General features: G+C 47.6%; 1 protein-coding gene and 1 long non-coding RNA gene across 3 annotated transcripts in view; one reads left to right on the top strand and one right to left on the bottom strand.

Annotated features, from left to right (window-relative positions):
• The first annotated feature begins 1,435 nt into the window (after window positions 1-1,435).
• LOC138821494 (methanethiol oxidase) lies at window positions 1,436-11,370 on the top strand. Its single transcript, XM_070013784.1, has 12 exons — window positions 1,436-1,544; window positions 4,513-4,569; window positions 4,722-4,834; window positions 5,062-5,247; window positions 6,334-6,454; window positions 8,201-8,383; window positions 8,614-8,792; window positions 9,933-10,011; window positions 10,098-10,219; window positions 10,486-10,578; window positions 10,733-10,851; window positions 10,966-11,370. The coding sequence occupies exons 1-12, from the start codon at window positions 1,541-1,543 to the stop codon at window positions 11,126-11,128; spliced, it is 1,419 nt and encodes a 472-aa protein (XP_069869885.1). The 5' UTR covers window positions 1,436-1,540; the 3' UTR covers window positions 11,129-11,370.
• The window catches only part of LOC138821495 (uncharacterized), a 49,257-nt gene continuing 29,250 nt past the window's right edge, over window positions 2,615-22,621 (bottom strand). For both annotated transcript variants that reach the window (XR_011370161.1, XR_011370160.1), the window contains one exon: window positions 2,615-3,116. This is a non-coding gene — a long non-coding RNA (uncharacterized lncRNA). The remainder of the gene's footprint in view (window positions 3,117-22,621) is intronic.

Genomic DNA, 22,621 nt, shown 5'->3' with positions numbered 1-22,621 from the left:
GTACCCTTTTCCCTATCCAATAAAAGCCTCATATTAGAGCTTTCATCCAAGGAGATGAAAGCAGCTTCTGCAGACACGGCGTCAGCAGATTTCCTCCAGAGTGGGGACAGGGGTTTCCCTGGGCAAGCAGCCAGTGCTGAGGAAAGGGGCCCCTGGGTCTAAGGTGGAAACTAGTTTGGGAGGATTCTCTTGTCCTATCTCTGGTCCAAACCTTCCACCACTGGCTTCTCAGGAAGGGCAGCCTCAGAGGAAGTTAACGGGATCAGGCCTCACACCTGCCTTGTACCCAGCTGTTCTGCAAGCAGTGGTCACGGGCTGTCTCCAGGAGGGTATGCAATCTGGATAGTCACGGACTCTTCGACTCTTTGAGTCTTCTGGCTGAAGTAGCTGAACTTTTCCAAGATAGACAAAGACCCTGAGGGTTTTCTAACTGTCACAGCTTCTGGGCTAGGAACGGTGGCATGTGTTAATCTTTCCTCAGACTCTGCCCTCCAGCCCCTGGGGCCTGTTGAGGCACTGGACTGGGAGATGAGGGGGAGGCACTCCACTTTCACTTCCCGAGCTTTACGAGGGTAATCGAAGATAATAATGGCCACTGCCTCCTTTCTTGTACTTCAAAGCTCAGCTCGGGGCAAACAAACTGAATGGTTCTGGGAAAAGCAAAACCTGAATCCACCCTCAAGCCTGGCTCTGTTGGGACAGCTGGGGCAGGAAGAAAGTTGAGGAAGACAGTCCTGGCTAAGAAAGACTATGTCTTCTGGAGCATCAGTGTCTGAAATAGGACAATAAGGCAGAACAGACCCTGGCTGTGAAAGAGGGACAATTGGGCTCACAGTCCTGAATTCCCCACAGTGCCAAGAGACCCGACCAAATACGTAGATGATCATTTGGAGACACACAAACGTGTGTATATGCTTACACAAGCATTAATACCTGACAAGCATACAGTCACACACAAACAACAAATCCAGACGTAGGTATGTTCACACAGACATACAGTCACTCATAAGCACAAGTTCACATGCAAGCACAGATAGAATTCATGTAGGTATCTACACAAATGCACATGCACAGGAACACATAGGTACCTAGGAGCATGCGTGCGCCTGAGTGCGCATGTGCGCGCACGCACTCACACACACACACACACACACACACACACACACACACACACACACACACACACACACACACAAATGCCAAATGCAATGCCCAGGTACCCACTGAAGGCACAGACCTAGATGCATGTGCCCAGGTTCCCACACATAACGCACAAACACACACCCTTGAACTCAAACACTAGTGGCCAGGCTGCTTGAGCTCACTCTGGCCAGCTGCCCTGGGAAGTTCATCCTGGACTGCAGCCCAGTCCCTCCCCTCGCCTCACCCCACCTCCCTAACTGCTTGTATAAATTCCCTCCCTTTGCCCCTTCCACAACACAGCCCAGCTGTGACACCCGGACAGCTTGCCTCACCTCACCTGGCTTCTGCCCACTCCTGGCAAACCCATCAGGACCAAATTGGATCAGCCAGCAGCAGCATGGGTAAGACTATGCATTGCCCACCCTGTGCCCGCCCCTAGTTTGAAGGGTCTTCCCTATGGAAATGACCCCAAACCGGGGAGGGAGCAGTTAGAGGAGAAAGAGCTGGACTTATCTTTGTACCACAGACACACACAGGTGCATCTGCATATGTATGCATGCTTACACAAAGCACAACTCATCACTCATCGAACCTAGACAGCTCACACACACCAGCTTAGCCCAAGTTCTGAAGAAGGGCAGAGGGATGGCTGGGAAGGGTGGTCCTGGGCTTCTCCTGCTCATTCAGCAGGAAGAGGGGCTTCCTAGAGCAAATGAGGGGGGGATTCATAGACAGTCCTGGTTTTAGCCTTACGCTGGCTTCTGGCTGGGAGGGTTGTAGGGAATGCCAGCCTTTGGGGTTTGGGTCTCTAGCTGCTTCATACTACCAGTCCCCACTGGGAACAAAGTGAGTCCCCCAACCTCCACCCTCGCTTGCTCCCTGGGGACCTGTTTCTTTATCCCCTTGGAGCTGGCTTTTCTCTGGGCTGGCATAGAAAACCCACTGAGCTTTCCCTGGGTTTATTGTGAAGTCAAAATACGCAAAGACCTTGCTTGAGATGCTGGGGGGGGGCAGTTGTAACCCCCAGAAACTGAAGAGATGAAGATACTCCCTGCAATTGAGTAGCCTTAGGGTCTAACCTTAAGGAAGATTGAGAGGGATGAGGGACGGAGCTGCTGGGGAGATGCTGTGAAAAGAGCTTTCATGGCACCTTTACTTTTCTCTCACTCTCGTTATAGTGTTTGTTTATAAATCTCCCTCCTGTTTCCAGCAACTTCTTTCCCCTCCTCCTGGAATTACATGCCAAGCCCTGCTATAGCAACAAGCCTCCCAAATCCCTAATTCTTGGGACTGGTGTATTTGCTTGCTCTCTCCCTCCCTCCTTCCCTCCCTCTCCCCCCCTCTCTCGTCCTCCTTCCCTCCTTCCCTCCCTCCCTCCCCGCTGCCCTCCCCCCAGCATGGAATATTGCCTAATACACTCTCCCTCCTCTGGCAACCTACTCATATTTTTACAATCTTTATTTCAGCCACATGAAAAACTTTTGCTTACATTGTAATTCATATTTCTACACATTTCTTTTTTGTATTTTCTTACTTAGAAAAGTGCTGTGATTATGTTTGGTAAAAATCCATCTGGATAAGTTGGTTGGTTATATTATCTTCTCCTTTGGGGAAATGAAAGAAAGTGGAACTGGAAGCCAGGCTTCTGGAATCGGATGCTGTTGCTGCCTCCTGGTCTCCGAAGTTATTTGGCTCTCAGGCACCAGTAAAGGCTCCACTCTGGCTACTCCTGGATTCTCACTTGTGGCCATGAGACCTGGCACGAGCTGGTGCCAAATCCTGTGAACTCCACTCCTGGATTTCTTTTGGCCTGCAGTAAACAGTCTCCCCAGTGTGTCCTTCAGCTCCTCCTCCTGGCAGGTCCTAAACTTCCCAGCTTAGGGTCCTGGCCACTGTCCTTCAGAGGCAACTTTGGTCCAGTGGGTCAACATGACCTTTCTTCCCAGACTCCAGGTTCTGAGTGGGCTGTTCCCCTACAGGTGGAGGGGAGGGGAGAGAAAGTGGACTGAGGACACCTAGCCTTGACCGCCCCCCACCCTGTCCCCCATCAGTTATATAATCCAGGATGTGGTCAGGAGCCTGGCTCAAGACCAGAGAGAGAGAAGCAGGAAGTATGCCAGGCCCTGCAGTGGAAGTGTATTGGTAGAGGGTGTTGAGCCCAACACCTTCCAACACCCTACCATCCTACTTTCTTTTCTTTCCTTTTTGTCTGTCATGGGGCTTGCACTGGGGGTCTGGCTGCTGTCCCTGAGCTCCCCCCCCCGCCCCCCTGCTGTTGTGGGGCTTGAACTCAGGTCATGGGTGCTGTCCCTTGAGCCCTTTTACTCAAGCCTAGTGCTCTACCCCTTTGAGCCATACTTCTACTTCAGGTGAAGCTAGGATTACAGATGTGAGCCAGGGGTGCCCTGCCCTGCCCTGCCCTGCCCAAGCTCAACATGCTCCTTTCTCCCTAAATACTGCTCCCTAAGAACAGCTCCAAGCAGGCTGCAGGAGGCTACATACGTGACTACCCCACCTTGTCTAAAGCCTTCTAGAACTCTTTGTGGGTTTTTTGCTTTTTTTTTTTTTTTTTTTTTGGTCAGTTGTGGGGCCTGAACTCTGAACTCTGGGCCTGGGCGCTGTCCCTCAGCTCTTCAGCTCAAGGCTAGCACTCTACAACTTGAGCCACAGCACCATTTCCGGTTTTTTCTGCTTATGTGGTGCTGTGGAATCGAACCCAGAGCCCCATGCATGCAAGGCAAGCACTCTACCAATGAGCCACCTTCCCAGCCCTGTTTTGTTTTATGGTGCTAGGGATTAGTCTAGAGTCTTGCATATGGCAGATAAGTGCTCTGTCCCTAAGCTATATCTCTAATCCTTATGTTTTTGAGACTAGGTCTTGCTATGTGGCCCAGGCTAGCCTTGAATTCTCCATCCTCTTGCCTCAGCCTCCCGGGTGCTGGGTTTATTGGAGAGCACTACTACACCTAGTATATCATGTGCTAGTCTCATTATTCTCTTTCCATAGGTGAAGTGGCAATTGAGGCCAGGGATTAGGTAACTTGCCCAAGTTCCTATGGCTAGGCAGTAATAGGCTGTTAGGACGTGAGTTGTGGCTGTAACTATAGCACATAATAGTAGGCATAAGCACAGCCCTACTGTGCTTGGCTGGGCTTGCCTCCTAGGCCCTACCAGAGTATTTATCCACCTTCAGGTCTGGACCTTCCAGCTCTTCTGCCACACCCTCACAGGGTAGGGAAGGGCAGGAAGGGGGGCTGGAGTGGGGACCTGGGCAGCATTGGGTCTGCCCAAGCCTGCCAGGTATGTAGGAAAGAGAGCCTTCATCCTCCTGAGCAGGCCCCCTGCCAATATGTCCCATTGTTTCCACAGCTACCAAATGTTCCAAGTGTGGCCCTGGCTACCCCACTCCTCTGGAGGCCATGAAAGGTAACTGCCCAATGTCTGAGCACCACTGACCCTCCACTGACCCCATGGTTGCTACGGTTGGAAAACCTCAGGCCTGGCTTCCCTCCCTTGACCCACACAAGACTGCCATCCTTTCCTATCCTACCATCCCTACTGGCTGCTTTCTACCCCAGGACCCCGTGAGGAGATTATCTACCTACCCTGTATTTACCGAAACACGGGCACCAAGGCTCCGGACTATCTGGCTACAGTGGATGTGGACCCCATGTCTCCCCAGTATAGCCAGGTGAGGCAGGGTGGGGATGTTGGCATCTGTGAGACTCCACCCCTAGGCCTGGTGCCAGCAGACTTCCCTCCCTTAACTAGATCCTTCTTTGTTCTCGGCATTCACTGCACAAGGTTGCCCCCACCCCACCCCACCCCTGCCATGGGACAAGGGGAGTGCTGAAATCCAGCCTGTGGGGGGGGCACCTTTTCCAAAAGAGCACCCCCTCCATGCCCCCTCCATCCTAGGTCATCCACCGGCTCCCCATGCCCCACCTGAACGACGAGCTGCATCACTCAGGATGGAACACCTGCAGCAGCTGCTTCGGGGACAGCACCAAGTCCCGCAACAAACTGGTGCTGCCCTGCCTCATCTCCTCCCGCATCTACGTGGTGGATGTGGGCTCTGAGCCCCGCGCCCCGAAGCTGCACAAGGCATGTCCTCTGCTCTTCCATCTGGGAGACCCTAACCACCCAGGGCGGGAAGTCACCCCTAACCAGGCTGCTGCTCACTCTGGCACAGGGTCTTGCTCAGCAGCAGGGAGGGGGAGGGCAGTCTGGAGAAGAGTTACCTAGGCACATTGATCTCGCATCACCCAGTTGTTCAGCCAGAATGCCAGAGGGAAGAGACTTCTTTTACAGAGAAAGAAGAGATCCAGTTTGTTGTCTCTCCCTGGCCCTCAACCCCACACACCCAATTAAGAGCTCAGAGTTTCCCTGAGCTGGAGCCTTCAGACCTTCCTCTTTTTTTTTCTTTTTTCTTTTTGCCCATCCTGGACCTTAAACTCATGGCCTGGGCACTGTCCTTGAGCCTCTCTGTGCTCAAGGCTAGCACTCTACCACTTGAGCCACAGCTCCACTTTCAGCTTTTTCTGTTTATGTGGTACTGAGGAATTGAACCCAGGGCTTCACGCATGCTAGGCAAGCACTCTACCACTGAGCCACATTTCTAGCCCCCAGACCTTCCTCTTAACACAAAGCTAACACTGGCATCTACCCCATTGGGAGGACATCTTTAGCAGTCTGACTTTCCCTTGCTGTTATAGAAGTTACCAGATTGAATCTGTACCATGTACCTGTAGGAACAGAGTTGTTGAAATTTCCTTCAATTTTTTTCCTTTTTGTTGTTGTTGAAATTTCCTTCTATTTGTGTGTGTGTGTGTGCGCGCGCACGCGCGTACATGTACCAGTCCCGGGGCTTGAACTCAGGGCCTGGGCACTGAGAATTTTTTTGATTAAGGCTAGAATTCTATCATATGAGCCACAGTTCCACTTCTGACTTTTTGGTGGTTAATTGGAGATAAGAGTCTCACAGACTTTCCAGCCTGGGCTGGCTTTGAACTGGGAAGCTCCATATCTCAGCCTCCTGGGTAGCTAGGATTACAGGTGTGAGCCACTGGCACATGGCTCCTTTGATTTTTTTTTAAAGGAAAAGTGCCAACAAAATAGGGATGTATGGGGATAAAGAATGGGGACTCCAGGCTAGGTAATGTTCTGACCCCATTCTACATCCCTGTCTAGGTTGTCGAGGCCAAGGAGGTACAAGCTAAATGTGACCTGAGCTACCTGCACACCAGCCACTGCCTGGCCAGTGGGGAAGTGATGATCAGCACCTTGGGAGATCCCAACGGCAATGGCAAAGGTATCTGCTGGCACTGTGAGCCTGTGAAAACGTCTGCAGCTATGAAGGTGGGGGGGGGTTGTTTGTATGTGGGAAATAGTTCCCAAGGTTGGGGGGCCATGGGATAGAGATTGGAGGAGAGCCAGCTGGCGAGGCCCATCCAATGTTTTATAAGTTGTATCTGTTATTCCTACAAAGATGTACTTTGACTGATGGGTTCAGTTAGAAGTATAGCCAGAATGGGCTGGATGCAGATGGCTTACACCTGCCAGCCTAACTACTTAGGAGGCTGAGATTAGAGGGTCACAGTTCAAGACCAGCTTTGGTAGAAAAGTTTGAAAAACACCTTCTCAATCAACAGCTGGGCACAATGACACATGTCTATTATCCTAAGCTACAGGGAAAGCTAAGATCAGGATGGTTATGGGTAGGCCAACCTTGGTAGAAAAGTCTGTGATACTCCATCACAAACACAGCTAGATGTGTTAACACTCACCTGTCATACCCGGGCAGGAAGTAAGACCTTGTCTCAAAAATAACCAGTGTAGCCAGGCGCTGGTAGCTCACACCTGTAATCCTAGCTACGCAAGAGGCTGAGATCTGAGAATCATGGTTCAAAGCCAGCTCAGGCAGGAAAGTCCATGAGACTCTTATCTCCAATTAACCACCAGAAAACCAGAAGTGGCATTGTAGTTCAAGTGGTAGAGTGCTCACCTTGAGTTGAAGAGCTGAGGGACAGTGCTCAGGCCCAGAGTTCAAGACCTATGACTGACAAAAAAATGAAATAAAATAACTAGTGCAAAAGAGGATGGGAGGAGTAGCTCCAGTGATTCAGAACTGCCTAGCAAGCACAAAGTCCTGAGTTCAAACCCTAGCTAGTACTACCACACACAAAAAAAGTTCTGTTATGAGAAATACACATGGAGACATGGCCCCAGAAAATACAGACACTTAATACCAACCTTTGTGGGTTATAGGCAAGTTTCTCAGTCCTTGAGAATCTTTATCTCATTTATGGTCACGATCAAAACTGACACTTATAAAATGTCTATTGTGTACCAGCTAGAACCTATGAGGTAGGTGCCATTAAAATTCATTTTGCAGGTGAGAAAATGAAGTCATGGGCTGGTTAAGTGACTTACCCAAGGTCACCCAGCCAATAAATTACAGAGCTGGAACTCAAATCCAGCAATTTGGCTCCCGAATCACTCCTTTGTTGGTAGTACTGTGGTTTTCAATACAAGGTTTCCTGGCTCAACAGGAGACCACACCCCCAGCTTTTCCTTTATTCTTTTGTTGAGAGCCATGCTATCCTCAAACTGTAAGATCATCCTGAGTGTCAGAATCACAGGCACGCACCATCACACTTCACTTCTGGCTTCAGAGTCTATGTCCTAATTGCCACTGTGTATTGCCTCTCTCAGATTTCACCAGAGACCTCCATTCCAGCTAATGGCTCTGCACTAGATGTCACCTGACTACCTTGTCCAGATGGAAAAGATACAACCTTAGTAAGCTAGGAGTAACTTAGTAAGCCTACAAATAGACAGCTGGTTGTATTTGCAAAGATGTATCAAGGAACCATAACATACTCAGCAAAGGAGCAACATATTTTTGAGCAACAAAGAAATATTTGCTCTATGGGGGGGGGGCGGGAAATGCAGGGAGCCGAGGGCAGTTTAGACTCTAGGAGAAACTCTGCTGTGGCTGGGGGAAACTGGGCAAGAAAAGCCCTCGACCTTACTGGCCTCCTTCTTCCCTGCACAGGGGGTTTTGTGCTCCTGGACGGGGAGACCTTTGAGGTGAAGGGGACGTGGGAGAGGCCTGGGGGTGCCGCACCCATGGGCTATGACTTCTGGTACCAGCCTCGACACAATGTCATGATCAGCACCGAATGGGCACCTCCTAATGTCTTAAAAGATGGCTTCAATCCAGCTCATGTGGAGGCAGGTGAGAACCACCCCAGGGTCTGGCAGGAGCCTTGGGCCCATGTCCTCTGTTTCTTTTCCCAAATACCCCTCTAGACCTACAGCCTTCTTTCCCCCCTCCTATAGATACAGACTGTTGGAGTAATGGTAGATTTGGTTGTGTCCTCTGAACCCATTTTCCAACCCTCTGCCCTAGTCTTTGCCCTCTGGCCCTGATTCTGAGACTAGTCTTGGGTCTCATCCTCACTCCAGGACTATATGGAAGCAGCATCCACGTGTGGGACTGGCAGCGCCATGAGATCATCCAGACCCTGCCTATGAAGGATGGGCTCATTCCCCTGGAGGTCCGCTTCCTGCACAACCCAGACGCTGCCCAGGGTTTTGTGGGCTGTGCCCTCAGCTCCACCATCCAGCACTTCTACAAGAATGAGGTGACTTATGCCCCTCCCAGCAGGCTCAGCACCTGTGCCCAGGCTTCAGGGCCCATGCTCCCTGGTTCTACCAGCTCAGGCTTCTCCAGGAACAAAAACAAGGCCACATGCCCTTCTCTTGGTGCCAGACTCATCTGAGTCTGTTTTTTGTTGCCACAATGAAATATCACAGACGTGGGAATAAAGAATAGAGGCTCATGAGTCTAGAGGTTGAAAAATCCAAGGTTGAGGAGGGGTATCTGGTAAGAGCTTTCTTACTAGTGGTGATTTGTGTGTGTGTGTGTGTTTATGTGTGTGTATACGTGCACATGCATACATCTGCATGCACATACACACAGGCACATGATCCTGAGGCTTGAACTCAGGGTCTGAACTCCATCCCTGAGCTTTTGTGCTCAAGGACAGTACTCGACCACTTGAGATACAGCTCCATTTTTGGAAAGAGTCTCATAGACTTTTTTTCCTTGGGCTGGCTTTGAACCGTGATCCTCAGATCTCAGCCTTTTGAGTAGCTAGGATTACAGATGTGAGCCACCAGCACTTGGGCTAGTCCTGAGACAGCATAGGACACCACCTGGTGACAGTGGCATGTATAAGAGAAAAATTAGCCTTTATAACAAACCCATGCAGGAAATAACCCATTAACCATCCCCCAGAGATGGGGGACCATCTCTCTGCCAAAGGCCATTTGGATACTTATAATGATCAATACAGGAAGACAGCCAACAAGCACAGGAGAAACCTTACATGTCTACCTAGTGGACCAAATGCTTTGGAGGGGCTTATATGGCCTTGCAATGAGGATTACATTTCAACATGAGTACACTTGAAGCCAGGTTTGAGCAAAAAAGCCAGGTGATGGCATGAAGCCCTGAGTCTAATACTGTCACACGAGAAAAGCACACTTGAAGCCCAACTGACCATATTATTAGGCTGATTCACAAACAATTTAGTGATCTTGTATGTCAGGTACTTCTGACAAGAAGCGCCAGCCATGTCATGGGGAAGCAGTCACTTTCCTGCCTTAAGGAAGGAGACCCTACTGGCAAGAAGACCCTGCTTCTACAGGCTTCTTCCTAGCTCCTGACTGATGGGTGCCTCTCTCTGCCTCCTAACCCCACCCTCCACTCTCTGCTGTAGGGAGGTACTTGGTCAGTGGAGAAGGTGATTCAGGTGCCGCCCAAGAAAGTGAAGGGCTGGCTGCTGCCAGAAATGCCAGGTGAGTGCTTAGGAGGGGTGGAATCAGAAGCTTGATTCCAGCCTGGGAAGCAAGAGGTCTTTAAGCACCTGAACCCACTTTCCCAGGCTTGATTACCGACATCTTGGTGTCACTGGATGACCGCTTCCTCTACTTCAGCAACTGGCTGCACGGGGATGTGCGGCAGTATGACATCTCCAACCCCCGCCAGCCCCGCCTCGCGGGACAGGTAGGGACTGAGCCAGAAAAGGGGAGGAGGGAGGAGTCTGCGATGGAAAGAGGGCTGTGAAGGAGCTGGAGGAGGATGAGGGAGGAACATGTAAAGCATAACTGTAGGCCAAGGGAAGAACCAGGCTCAGGATGGTGGAAGCCAGGGGGGACAAAGGGATGTGTGTAAGAGTGAAGGGCCCTCCCAGAGGCAAGCTGCTTCCTACCATGTCTGTGCCTCTCATGATGGTCCCCCACTTTGTCCCTTGCAACCCCCCCCACATCCAGATCTTCCTTGGGGGCAGCATTGTTAAGGGAGGCCCTGTGCAAGTGCTAGAGGATCCGGAACTGAAGTGCCAGCCAGAGCCACTGGTGGTCAAGGTGAGGACTGTCCCCTTTGCAGGCCCCCCTTGCCTCCACTGCTCCAGGAGGAAGTAGGGCACCTGGGAGCATGTGTTGGGGATGTGGGTGCTGCTTGCAGTTCCCTCCTCAGATCTGGGTGCTACCTTGTGGTCTAACCCTTGGTTTCGCCCAGGGAAAACGGGTGCCTGGAGGCCCTCAGATGATCCAGCTTAGCCTGGACGGCAAGCGTCTCTACCTCACCACATCCCTGTACAGTGCGTGGGACAAGCAGTTTTACCCCGACCTCATCAGGTGAGAGGTTCACCTCTCCCACCGTCCTTTCCCAGAGGCTTCCTGAAGACTCCTGTCTCCAGGAACCCACCCTGTATAACTCAGCATCCTTTACCCCCTTCCTTTTTCTACCAGGGAAGGCTCTGTGATGCTGCAGATTGATGTAGACACAGTAAATGGAGGCCTGAAGCTGAACCCCAATTTCCTGGTGGACTTTGGGAAGGAGCCCCTGGGCCCAGCCTTAGCCCATGAACTCCGCTACCCAGGTGGTGACTGCACCTCTGACATTTGGATCTGAAGTCTGACCTTGGAGCCTCTTCTTCTACATCCTCAGCCTCCACTGGAGGATGAGCTTGGCTTCACTCTGCTTGCTCTTGAACCTGACCTGGGGCAGTGTGCCCCACCAAAGCCAACAGAGACGTTCCAAACATGTCAAATGCCATCTCCCTTCCTGACCACTGTTGCTCATTGCTCACTGTGCTGTTTTTACACAAGCTCTCAGAAGCACTGGGAAATAAACTACTCTCAGATTGTCTTGTCTCTGGGGACACCTGACTCCTCTTCTGCTCACCCATCCTTTCCTGAATGGAGGGACCTGGAGAGGATTCCAAGGGAGTCAGTGATGATTACTTCACACCAGGGATGCTAATGACACCTCAATTAAGATTGGGGATCATATAGAACTTAATAATTTGAAGTGTGATTGCCACAAGGAGACCTGAGGACAGAGAATGTCAATTAGTATTTCTACCCTATTTTAAAACTCATGCTTATTATTATAAAGGTGATGTACAGAGGTTTTACAATTACATAAATCAGATAGTGAGTACATTTCTTCTTCTTCTTTTTTTTTTTTTTTTGGTCGGTCGTGGGACTTGAACTCTGGGCCTGGGCACTGTCCCTGAGCTCTTCAGCTCAAGGAGAGCACTCTACCACTTGGAGATAAGAGTCTCATGAACTTTCCTGCCCAGGGTGGCTTTGAACTGCAATCCTCAGATCTCAGCCTCCTGAGTAGCTAGGATTACAGGCGTGAGCCATCAGCACCCAGCTATGACTACATTTTCTTTTTTTTTGGGGGGGGGAGGTCCAGTTGTGGGGTCTGAACGCTGGGCCTGGGTGCTGTCCCTCAGCTCTTCAGCTCAAGGCTAGCGCTCTACCACTTGAGCCACAGCGCCACTTCTGGCTTTTTTCTTTTTGCTTATGTGGTGCTGAGGAATCGAACCCAGGGCCTCATGCATGCAAGGCAAGCACTCTACCACTGAGCCACCTTCCCAGCCCCGACTACACTTCTTTTTGGACAATTGTCACCCCTTCCCTTGCTCTCTCCCTGTTTTTCCCTCCTAGCTCACTCACAAGTTGTATAGCTCATTTTCAACATAGTGTCTAGTGAGCACCACTGCTGCATTTGTTGGCCCTTTGTCCCTCCATTTCTGTGCATGCATTCTTTTAATGGAACTAAAATCTTAACACCTCTAAAGGAATACAATGTGAATCTTCACACACACCCTGGACCTCTCATGTAGGTAGTTTAAATGATTTCTACCATGAGTGAGACTGCTGGGAGAACTTTCTATTGTTTCTATCTCCCACTTGGAATACAGGAACATGACCCTGCAGGAGGTCTGGGAACACCAAGGTAAACAGCCTAACATGGACATGGTAGTTTTGCCTTCACCTGTACAGTGCTTTAGAACCTTGCCTAAATCAGGCATTCAAACTTGACTCTGGGGTATGGAGGTGCGGTTCAGGTGGTAGAGTGCCGGCCAATGAGAGAAATCTCAGAAAAAAACCAAATCCAAAACAAAACAAAAAACCAACTAAACACAACTCTGTTCTCTCTGCTATCCTCTTCTTTCTCTCTATCTCTATCTTTCTTTTTTCTTTCCTTTCTTTCTTTCTCTCTTTCTCTCTCCTCACTTTTTTTCTTTTTAGCAGTACTGGAGTTTGAACTAAAGGCCTTACATCTGTTAGACAGGCACTAGAGTGAACTGCTCCATTTGTACCTTTCTTTATATGTTGGTTATTTTATTGAGATAGAGTCTTCCCTATGCCCCTGGGCATAGAGGAGTGAGTAGGTACCTGCCAGTATTGACATTTGAACTCAGAGCCTTTCTCTCACTTGCCTTTTTCATTCAAGGCTGACACTCTACCACTTGACTCATACCTCCACTTGCAGCCTTGTGCTGTTTATTCTGAAGATAAGAGTCTTATGGACTTTTATGCCCAAGCTGTCTTCAAATTGTGATCCTCAGATCTTAGCCTCCTGAGTATCTAGGATTACAAGAATAAGCTCCAGGGGCTGGGAAGGTGGCTCAGTGGTAGAGTGCTTGCTTTGCATGCATGAGGCCCTGGATTCGATTCCTCAGCACCACATAAGCAAAAAGAAAAAAAGTCAGAAGTGGCGCTGTGGCTCAAGTGGTAGAGTGCTAGCCTTGAGCTGAAGAGTTGAGGGACAGCGCCTAGGCCCAGAGTTCAGGCCCCACGACCGGACCCCCCCCCCCCAAAAAAAAAAAAAAGAATGAGCTCCAGCACTCAGCTCAGGGAAACTATTGGAGACAATTGGGTTACAGCTAAAAACACATGATATATCTGACAAAAGATACATATTCTGCTTCCAGAATGCATGGAAAACTCTCAAAACTCAACAGCAGAAAATTAAACACTAGTGGGCTGAAAATGTGGCTTAGTGGTAGAGTGCTTACCCAGCATTCACGAAGCCCTGGGTTCAGTTCCTCAGTACCACATAAACAGAAAATGCTGGAAGTGGCTCTGTGGCTAAAGTGGTAGAGTGCTAGCCTTGAGCAAAAGAAGCTCAAGGACAGTGCCCAGGTCCAAAGTTCAAGTCCCAGGACTGGCCAAAAAACAAAAACAAAACAGAAGGAGGGAGAGCATGTTAGGCAATATTCCATGCTGGGGGGGGGGGGGAGGAGGGAGGATTACAGAGAGGGAGGGAGAGAGAGAGAGAGAGAGAGAGAGAGAGAGAGAGAGAGGGGCTGTACTTATATCTCTGGTCCAGCACATGCTTAGCATGTGTACAGCTCTGGGTCCAATCCCCCTAGCATCAAAGAGATGATGATGATGATGATAATGATGATGATGATGATGATGATATGAAATAGCAACAATGTATAGAAATGAGATCATTCATACATTGTTGGTGAAAATGTTAAAAAGAAACAATCACTCTAAAAAGTAGGGATTTTTTTTTTTGCCAGTTCTGGGGCTTGAACTCAGGGCCTGGACACTGTCTCTGAGCTTCTTTTGCTAAAGGCTGGCATCTACCACTTGAGCCACAGTGCCATCTCCAGCTTTTTCTGTTTATGTGGTACTGAAGAATCAAACTCAGGGCTTCATGCATGCTAGGCAAGCACTCTACCACTAAGCCATATTCCCAAACCTAAAAATTGATTTGAACTGAGAGAGAGTGAAAGGGTGACGTTGTCCAAAAAGAAATATACTCATTACCTAACTTATATAACTGTGACCCTCTCTATATCACCTTTATAATAGCAATGAAAGGGCTAGGAATGTGGCTTAGTGGTAAAGTTCATATAAAAACTACCATACTAGGGGCTGGGAAGGTGGCTCAGTGGTAGAGCGCTTGCCTTGCATGCCTGAGGCCCTGGGTTCAATTCCCCAGCACCACATAAGCAAAAAGAAAAAAGCCGGAAGTGGAGCTATGGCTCAAGTGGTAGAGCGCTAGCCTTGAGCTGAAGAGCTGAGGGACAGCGCCCAGGCCCAGAGTTCAAGCCCCACGACCGGACCCAAAAAAAAAAAAAAAAAAAAAAAAAAAACTACCATACTAGAGCTGGGAAGGTGGCTCAGTGGTAGAGCGCTTGCCTTGCATGCATGAGGCCCTGGGTTCAATTCCTCAGCACCACATAAACAAAAAAAGAAAAAAGAAAAAAGCTGGAAGTGGCACTGTGGCTCAAGTGGTAGAGCGCTAGCCTTGAGCTGAAGAGCTGAGGGACAGCACCCAGGCCCAGAGTTCAGGCCCCATGACCGGCCCCAAAAAAACCCCAAAACTACCATACCATTTATAAAGCTTTTTTATTTAAGGTACTAGGGTTTAAACTCAGGGCCTTGTACTTGCTACACAAGTGCTCTACCATTGAAGCCATACCCCCAGGCCCATTTTTATAATACCCTTGAAACGAGAGAGTCATAGAATAAGAGAACAAGGGTAGTGGTTGTCAGGAGCTCAGGATGGGAGTGGTGTGGGACGTGAATAAGTCTTTTAAAGGATAGCAGAGGGGAAACTTCTGTGTGATAACTAAAGAGTTGGTTACACAAGTCTACAATAGAATTACACAGGATTAAATACATATACCCACAATGAGAGCTTATAAAAGTGGTAAAATCTAAGTTCAGTAGACTAAATCAACTTCCTGATTGTACTATTATACTAAGGTTACATAATATGTACCACTGGTAGAAACAGGGTAAAAGGCACATGAGATCACTCTGTATAAATTCCTGCAACTGTATATGAGTCTATTATCTCCAAATATAAAGTAACACATATGACAATTAGAAGAAGTATCCATTGGCCAAAAATGGAACAACTAGATATAAAAAAGAGTAATATACAAAGAGATTGCAATACATAAATATGTTAAAATCCTAAACTGTGATAACACTCACACAGAACTCTCATTAATCATCTTTGGAAGATGTTAGGATATCATCTCATTATTCTGAAAAAAATAGAACATAAAGAAAAAAACTCGGGCTGGGAAGGTGGCTCAGTGGTAGAGTGCTTGCCTTGCATGCTCAAGGCCCTGGGTTCGATTCCTCAGTACCACGTAAGCAAAAAGAAAAAGCCGGAAGTGGCGCTGTGGCTCAAGTGGTAGAGTGCTAGCCTTGAGCTGAAGAGCTGAGGGACAGCGCCCAGGCCCAGAGTTCAGGCCCCACGACCAGACCCAAAAAAAAAAAAAAAAAAAAAAGAAAAAAACTCAAGGCCAGGTGCTGGTGGCTCACACCTGTAATCCTAACTACTCAGGAGGCTGAGATCTGAGGATTGCAGTTCAAAGCTAATGCAGGAAACTCTGTGAAACTCTTTTTTTTTTTTGGGTCTGGTCGCCGGCTGAACTCTGGGCCTGGGCACTGTCCCTCAGCTCTTCAGCTCAAGGCTAGCACTCTACCAGTTTTTTTGTTTGTTTGTTTTCTGCTTATGTGGTGCTGAGGAATCGAACCCAGGGCCTCAAGCGTGCAAGGCAAGCGCTCTACCACTGAGCCACCTTCCCAGATCCACTCTGTGAGGCTCTTATCTCCAACTAACCACCAAAAGAAGCCAGCATTGAAGCTGTGGTTCATGTGGTAGAGTGCTCGCCTTGAGCTAAAGAGCTGAGGGACAGCACCCAGTCCCAGAGTTCAAGCCCCATGACCAAAAAAAAAAAAAAAAAAGTTTGCCTTTGGCCAGATGCTGGTAGCTAGGGCCTGTAATCCTCAAGAGACTGAAATCTCAGGATCATGGTTCAAAGCACAGGCAGACAAATCTGAGAGATCCTTATCTCCAATTAACAAGCAAAAAACCAGAAGTGGAGGTTTGGCTCAAGGGACAGAGCACCAGCCCTGAAGGAAAAGGCTAGATGAGAGGGCAGGGCACTGAGTTCAAGCCCTGATATTGGAACAAACAACAAAGAATGCCATAACAACTAAAACCTATAGATTAGCCTGCCTACCTCATGCTCTGGCCCATAGAATTGATTTAGGACTTCCTTTTGTTCTGTAACTACAAAAGTTCAAGCCACCTCTTCTATATTGGAGCCTGTCATTGAAGGTCAATTTAAATCTTTGTTCCCAGGCCAAGATTCCACTGATGAATGACTCAGAATAAACTTCTAATTTTTCCTTAAAAATCCATAAAACAGCCATTATTTTACATTGCCAGATATGATAATAAAAATACAGAATGTAGGAAATTCCATGGAGCAAATCATCTGTTTTCTGAACATATAAATAGAGAAAGTCAGATTACAGATTTGAAAGATTTAAGAAACAGATGAACAAAACCTAAATGCAACATGTAAACTTTGTTGATCCCAATTTCAAATTACTGGAAAAGAAATTCATCTTTCAAGAAAAGCGGGAAAAATTGAACACTGTATGTAGGATGATATTAAGATTTTATTTTTAATATATTTAAGTGTGATAATCACATAGGGTTATATAAAAAGAGAGCTTTTTTTTTTTTTTTTTTTTTTTGTCGGTCGTGGGGCTTGAACTCCGGGCCTGGGCGCTGTCCTTCAGCTCTTCAGCTCAAGGCGAGCGCTCTACCACTTGAGCTACAGCGCCACTTCCGGTTTTCTGGTGGTTTATTTGAGATAGGAGTCTCACTGTCTCTCCTGCCCGGGCTGGCTTTGAACCGTGATCCTCAGATCTCAGCCTCCTGAGTAGCTAGGATTACAGGCGTGAGCCACCAGCGCCCGGCTAAAAGAGAGCTTTTTTAAACTTTGGCAGTACTGGGATTTTGAACTCAGGCTCTCAAGTTTGCTAGGCAAGCACTGTAACACTTAAGCCACACCTCCAACCCTTTTGTCTTGATTATTTTTCAGATAGAGTCTCATGTTTTAGTCTAGGGCCATACTCCTCGAAAGCTGGGATTTAAACAGAGAGCCAAATGCCTAGATTTTAAACCTTTTTAAAAAATAAAATAAGTAAAAAACTGTCTCTATATATCCCATAGCATGTATATCTTAAATGTATACAATAAAATTTATACTTTTAAAAAAACTCCGTAATGGGGCTGGGAAGGTGGCTCAGTGGTAGAGCGCTTGCCTTGCATGAATGAGGCCCTGGATTCGATTCCTCAGCACCACATAAGCAAAAAGAAAGAAAAAAGAAAAAAGCCAGAAGTGGTATTGTGGCTCAAGTGGTAAAGCGCTAGCCTTGAGCTGAAGAGCTGAAGGACAATGCCCAGGCCCAGAGTTCAGGCCCCACGACTGGACCCAAAAAACAAACAAACAAACAAACAAAAAAACAACTCCGTAATGCCAGGCACTGGTGGCTCATGCCTAAAATCTCAGCTACTCAGGAGTTTAAGATCTGAGGATCATGATTCAAAGCCAGCCCAGACAGGAAAGTCCATGAGACTCTTATCTCCAATAAACAAAACTAAAAAGCCAGAAATAGCACTGTGGCTCAAGTGGTAGAGTGCTAGTCCTGAGCAGGCTCAGGGACAGAGACCAGGCCCTGAGTTCAAGCCTTACAACCAACAACAACAAGAAAAAAATCCAGGGCTGGGAAAGTGGTTCAATGGTAGAGCGCTTGCCTTGCACACATGAGGCCCTGGGTTTGATCCCTCAGCACCACATAAGCAAAAAGAAAAAAGCCAGAAGTGGTGCTGTGTCTCAAGTGGTAGAGGGCTAGCCTTGAGCTGAAGAGCTGAGGAACAGCGCCCAGGCCCAGAATTCAGGCCCCATGACCGGACCCCCCAAAAAAATCCATAATAAAAACTTCAAACAGAAACTCTGTTCACCTTCATGCAGATCCTGGTCTCATCTCTGTCCGGCCTACATCATAAAGACAGACACTCCAAAACCAAGAGATGCTCTCCTCACTGTAGTCATCCACAATCTATGTAAGGTCTGCTTTGCCCACCCCACCATCTCTTTCTGCTGCACCACAAACAACACCCTCAATATACCAGCACCAGGCTAGACAAACAAGAGTAACAGAGCTGATCCTGCTACTAACAAAGACTCTCCTGTTAGCACCATGGCCAGCTCTACAAGTTGGCCTGTGAAGCCATGGGGAAGGTTCTAGAGTGTGCCAAGTTTAGGATCATCCTAAGAACTTGAGAGAGAATTTGGAGAACTGCAGCCCATCCAGCAGTGGTCCTGTAATCATGAATGGCCCTCTTACATGCTGTCATCCAGCTAGTATTGAAAGAAAGAAGGCTTTAGGTAACTGTTCATCCTGGGGATGACGAACTCCTTCCTCCTCTTTGCAAACCTGCCTCCCTTCCTCCCTACTTTGCATCTTCCAAGTATTCGTTTGACCAGCTGCATGCTCTAACTATCCTCTCCTGGCCATCTTTCTGGAATGCTATTAGGAATCTTGACCCTGATCCACTGGTTTTAATGGCTAGCAGTCTCTACTCTGAACACTACCTGACCTTCAGGAACACATACAAATTATCCTGTGTACTGTTAGGTGTAACTATATGTATGATAGAGTAGGATACTGGAGATCAAACCCAGGGCTGCATACATGCTAGGCAAGTGTTCTAGCATTGAGATAATTCCCTATCCCTTGCCCCCACTGGTGTGTAGGTGTGGGTGTGCACATGTGAGTGAGAGTGTGCACAAGTACCGGGGCTTGAACTCGGGATTACATGCTCTCACTAGCCTTTTTTGCTCCAAGTTGTGCTCTGCCACTTGAATCACACCTCCACTTGTGGATTAGAGATGAGTCTTTCAGAATTGTCTCACAGACTGGCTTCAGATCACAATTCTCAGATCTCAAGCTTCCGAGAAGGAAGGATTACAGGCATGTGCCACTGGTGCCCAGCTCCATTTTAGGATTAAACTCAACCACCACGGCAACAAAAATCTTGTGTTTGTAAGAACATGGAAATGAGTATAGGAGGATAATTTCCTAAACATATTATCTCTGAAGGGCTGAGAATGTGGCTTAAGTCCTGGGTTCAATTCCTCAGTACCACAGAAATAGATAAAGCTGGAAGTGGTACTATGGTTCAAGTGGTAGAGTGCTAGCCTTGAATAAAAGAAGCTCAGGGAAGGCTGGGAAGGTGGCTCAGTGGTAGAGTGCTTGCCTTGCATGCATGAGGCCCTGGGTTTGATTCCTCAGCACCACACAAGCAGAAAAAGCCGGAAGTGGAACTGTGGCTCAAGTGGTAGAATACTAGGAACAGTGCCCAGACCCAGAGTTCAGGCTCCACAACCGGCCAAAAAAAAAGAAGAAGAAAAGAAAAAAGAAACAGGGCTGGGAAGATGGCTCAGTGGTAGAGCACTTGCCTTGCATGCATGAGGCCCTGGGTTCGATTCCTCAGCATCACATAAGCAAAAAGATAAAAGCTAGAAGTGGTGCTATGGCTCAAGTGGCAGAGCGCTAGCCTTGAGCTGAAGAGCTGAGGGACAGTGCCCAGGCCTAGAGTTCAAGCCACAGGACTGGCAAAAAACAAAAAACAAAACAAAACAAAATTTTATCTCTGCAGAGTTAGGAGTTTCTGTTGAAACTTTATCAATTGTTCTAAAAGCAATGTGAAAATGTAAATTCATAGAGTTCCAACGATCTAGTGCTGTGTCACAAAGCCACCTCAAAATTGCCTCCCTTAGGCTGGAAATGTGGCTTAGTGGTAGAATGCTTGCCTAGCAGGCATGAAGCCCTGGGTTTCATTCCTCAGAACCACATAAATGGAAAAAGCTGGAAGTGGTACTGTGGCTCAAGTGGTAGAGTGCTAGCCTTAAGCATAGAGAGGCTCAGGGACAGTGCCCAGGCCCTGAGTTCAAGCCCCAGGACTGGCAAAAAAAAAAAAAAAAATTGACTCACTTAAAGCAATGACATTCTTTTTAGCTCATACATCTGTAGGTTGGACAGGGTTCAGTGGGACCAGCTGGCCTTTGTTCAGCTCGCCGTGGGGCAGTGTAAAGGCTAGAGGAGTAACTGTCTGCTGGCTCTCTCGCTCACATGTCTGCCCACCCCTGCTGCCTGTCACGTGCAGCCTCCGCTGGGACTATGGTCAGAACATGGACACATGGCCTTTTCATGTGACAGCTTGGCTCCCTCACACCATCGTGGCCGGGCTCCAAAGGGGCTAGTTTACTCACCCAGAGCAAAGAGGAAGTTCTATTGACATTTTCACCCAGACTTGCAGAATCATTCTCAGACATTCCATTCACAGAGGCATGCAATGTCTTGAATAGGAAATTGCCTCCCATTTGGTTTCCAGCTGGTGGCACTTTGGGGAAGATTCTAGAAACCTTGGGGCCTAGCTTTGGGAGGTAGGTCATTACTCCCTGTTTGGCCCCTTCTTTCTGCTCTCTGTCATGTGTTCCTAATAATATCTCTAAGTTCATCAATATTTTCCTTCATTTTTGTTCAATAACTTGTCAATATAAGAAGGCATTGTACAGTAGTGCCAAGGAAAAAATTCTGAATCTAGATGGCCTAAATTATGATTCCAGCTCCATGGCCTACTCATTGTGTAGCCTTGGGCTAATTATCAACCTCAATGCCTCTATCTCTGCATCTGTAAAATGGGGGTAATCATAGCATGCCTCTGATACAGTTGCCATGAGATAATAGGTAATACCCATGAGCCCTCTGCCCATTCTCAGAACATAGGAAGTGCTACATAAAATATTTGTCATTATTGTGATGATGTATTCATTTATTCTTTTTTTTTTTTTTTTCCTGGCTGGTCCTAGGACTTGAACTCAAAGCTTGTGAGCTGTCCCTGAGCTTCTTTTGCTCTAGGCTAGCACCCTACCACTTGAGCCACAGCGCCACCTCTTGCCTATTCTGAGTAGTTTATTGGAGATAAAAGACACAGGTTTTCTTGCCTGGGCTGGCTCCGAACAATTCTCAAATCTCAGCCTCCAAGTAGCTAGGATTACAGGCATGAGCCACTGGCACCCAGCTTTATTCATTTATTTTTTATTTATTTATGATGGTACTAGAGTTTGAACCCAGAACCTCACGCTTGCTAGACAGGTGCTATACCACTTTAGCCACACAGCCCTTTTTTATGCTAGACAGAGTAGCTTCCTACCCAGGTGCTCACCTGGCAAGATCTACCTATTTCAGTCTTCCTGTCACTGCTGGGATGGCATGGGTGTACCACTGTATCCAGTTCTCTATTGGGAAAGGGGTCTGCTGAATTTTCTTCCAGGCAGGGCTTGAACTACAATTCTCCCAGTCTCAGCCTTCCATGTAGCTCAGATTACAGACACAAGCCAGCCCAGCACTTGGCCATATTTTCTTTTCAATTCTTAGGGTTATGCGCAACTTATTTATTTTTATGTCTCTCAGTTTGTGGTATGATACCTGGCATCAATGATAGCCTTTCCCCATTCAACTTTTACTTCTAGAGTGTTGCCAAAATAATCTGTGATACTCTCTCCTCTTAATAAAACTTTGAATCATTCCCTGTTCCCTAGAAATCTGGTTTTATTATTATTACTATTATTTTTTAGTGGAATTGAACTCAAAGCCTCTCTCATTGAACTAGCACTCTATCACTCGAACTATACCTCCAGTCCCAGCCCTGTGTTTTTGTTGGTTATTTGGAAGATAGAATCCAGTGGGCTTTTCTACCTGGGCTGGCTTTGAACCATGATCCTCCAGATCTCAGCCTCCAGAATTACTAGGATTATAGTGTAAGCCACCAAAGGAGCCATTTGTTCCTTGCAAATCTTTCAGCAGAAAAACTTACCCAAAACTCTATTTGCAAAGTGTTCGATATTCCCATTTACACCAAACATTGGTGTAAATTTTCCATTACTTTCTCCCCATATTTGTACATAAGCCATCCAAATGCATCTACATGCAGTCTAGGACATGTTGGAAAGAACAGTCTCTGGAAACTACCTGTCTTGAATTCCTGACTCTGGCACCTTCTACATAGTCATCTACTACTTATGTCACAGGACACAAGGCCCTTTCTCTCTGAATCTTAGCTTACCTATTTGTACCATGGAGACAGTAATGTTACCTACTTCAGAAAGTTGCTGTGAGCATGACATAGGTGTTCAAAGATAGGAAGCAGCTAACCAGGAGTGATGGTGAGATACAAAGAAAACTTCAACTGGAGGATGGGATCACA

Source organism: Dipodomys merriami, unplaced genomic scaffold (genome assembly GCF_024711535.1).
Source record: "Dipodomys merriami isolate MVZ:Mamm:240054 unplaced genomic scaffold, mDipMer1.0.p SCAF_92, whole genome shotgun sequence".
NCBI lineage: Eukaryota > Metazoa > Chordata > Mammalia > Rodentia > Heteromyidae > Dipodomys > Dipodomys merriami.
The sequence above is the reverse complement of the archived record's forward strand: the minus strand, read 5'-3'. Positions and strand labels throughout refer to the sequence as shown.

Bases quoted from the DNA above. Each gene is read 5' to 3' on its own strand.
- LOC138821494 (XM_070013784.1), top strand. The intron at 5,248-6,333 runs GCATGTCCTCTG...ATCCCTGTCTAG, and splicing joins GCGCCCCGAAGCTGCACAAG to GTTGTCGAGGCCAAGGAGGT. The intron at 10,012-10,097 runs GTGAGTGCTTAG...CCACTTTCCCAG, and splicing joins GCTGCTGCCAGAAATGCCAG to GCTTGATTACCGACATCTTG.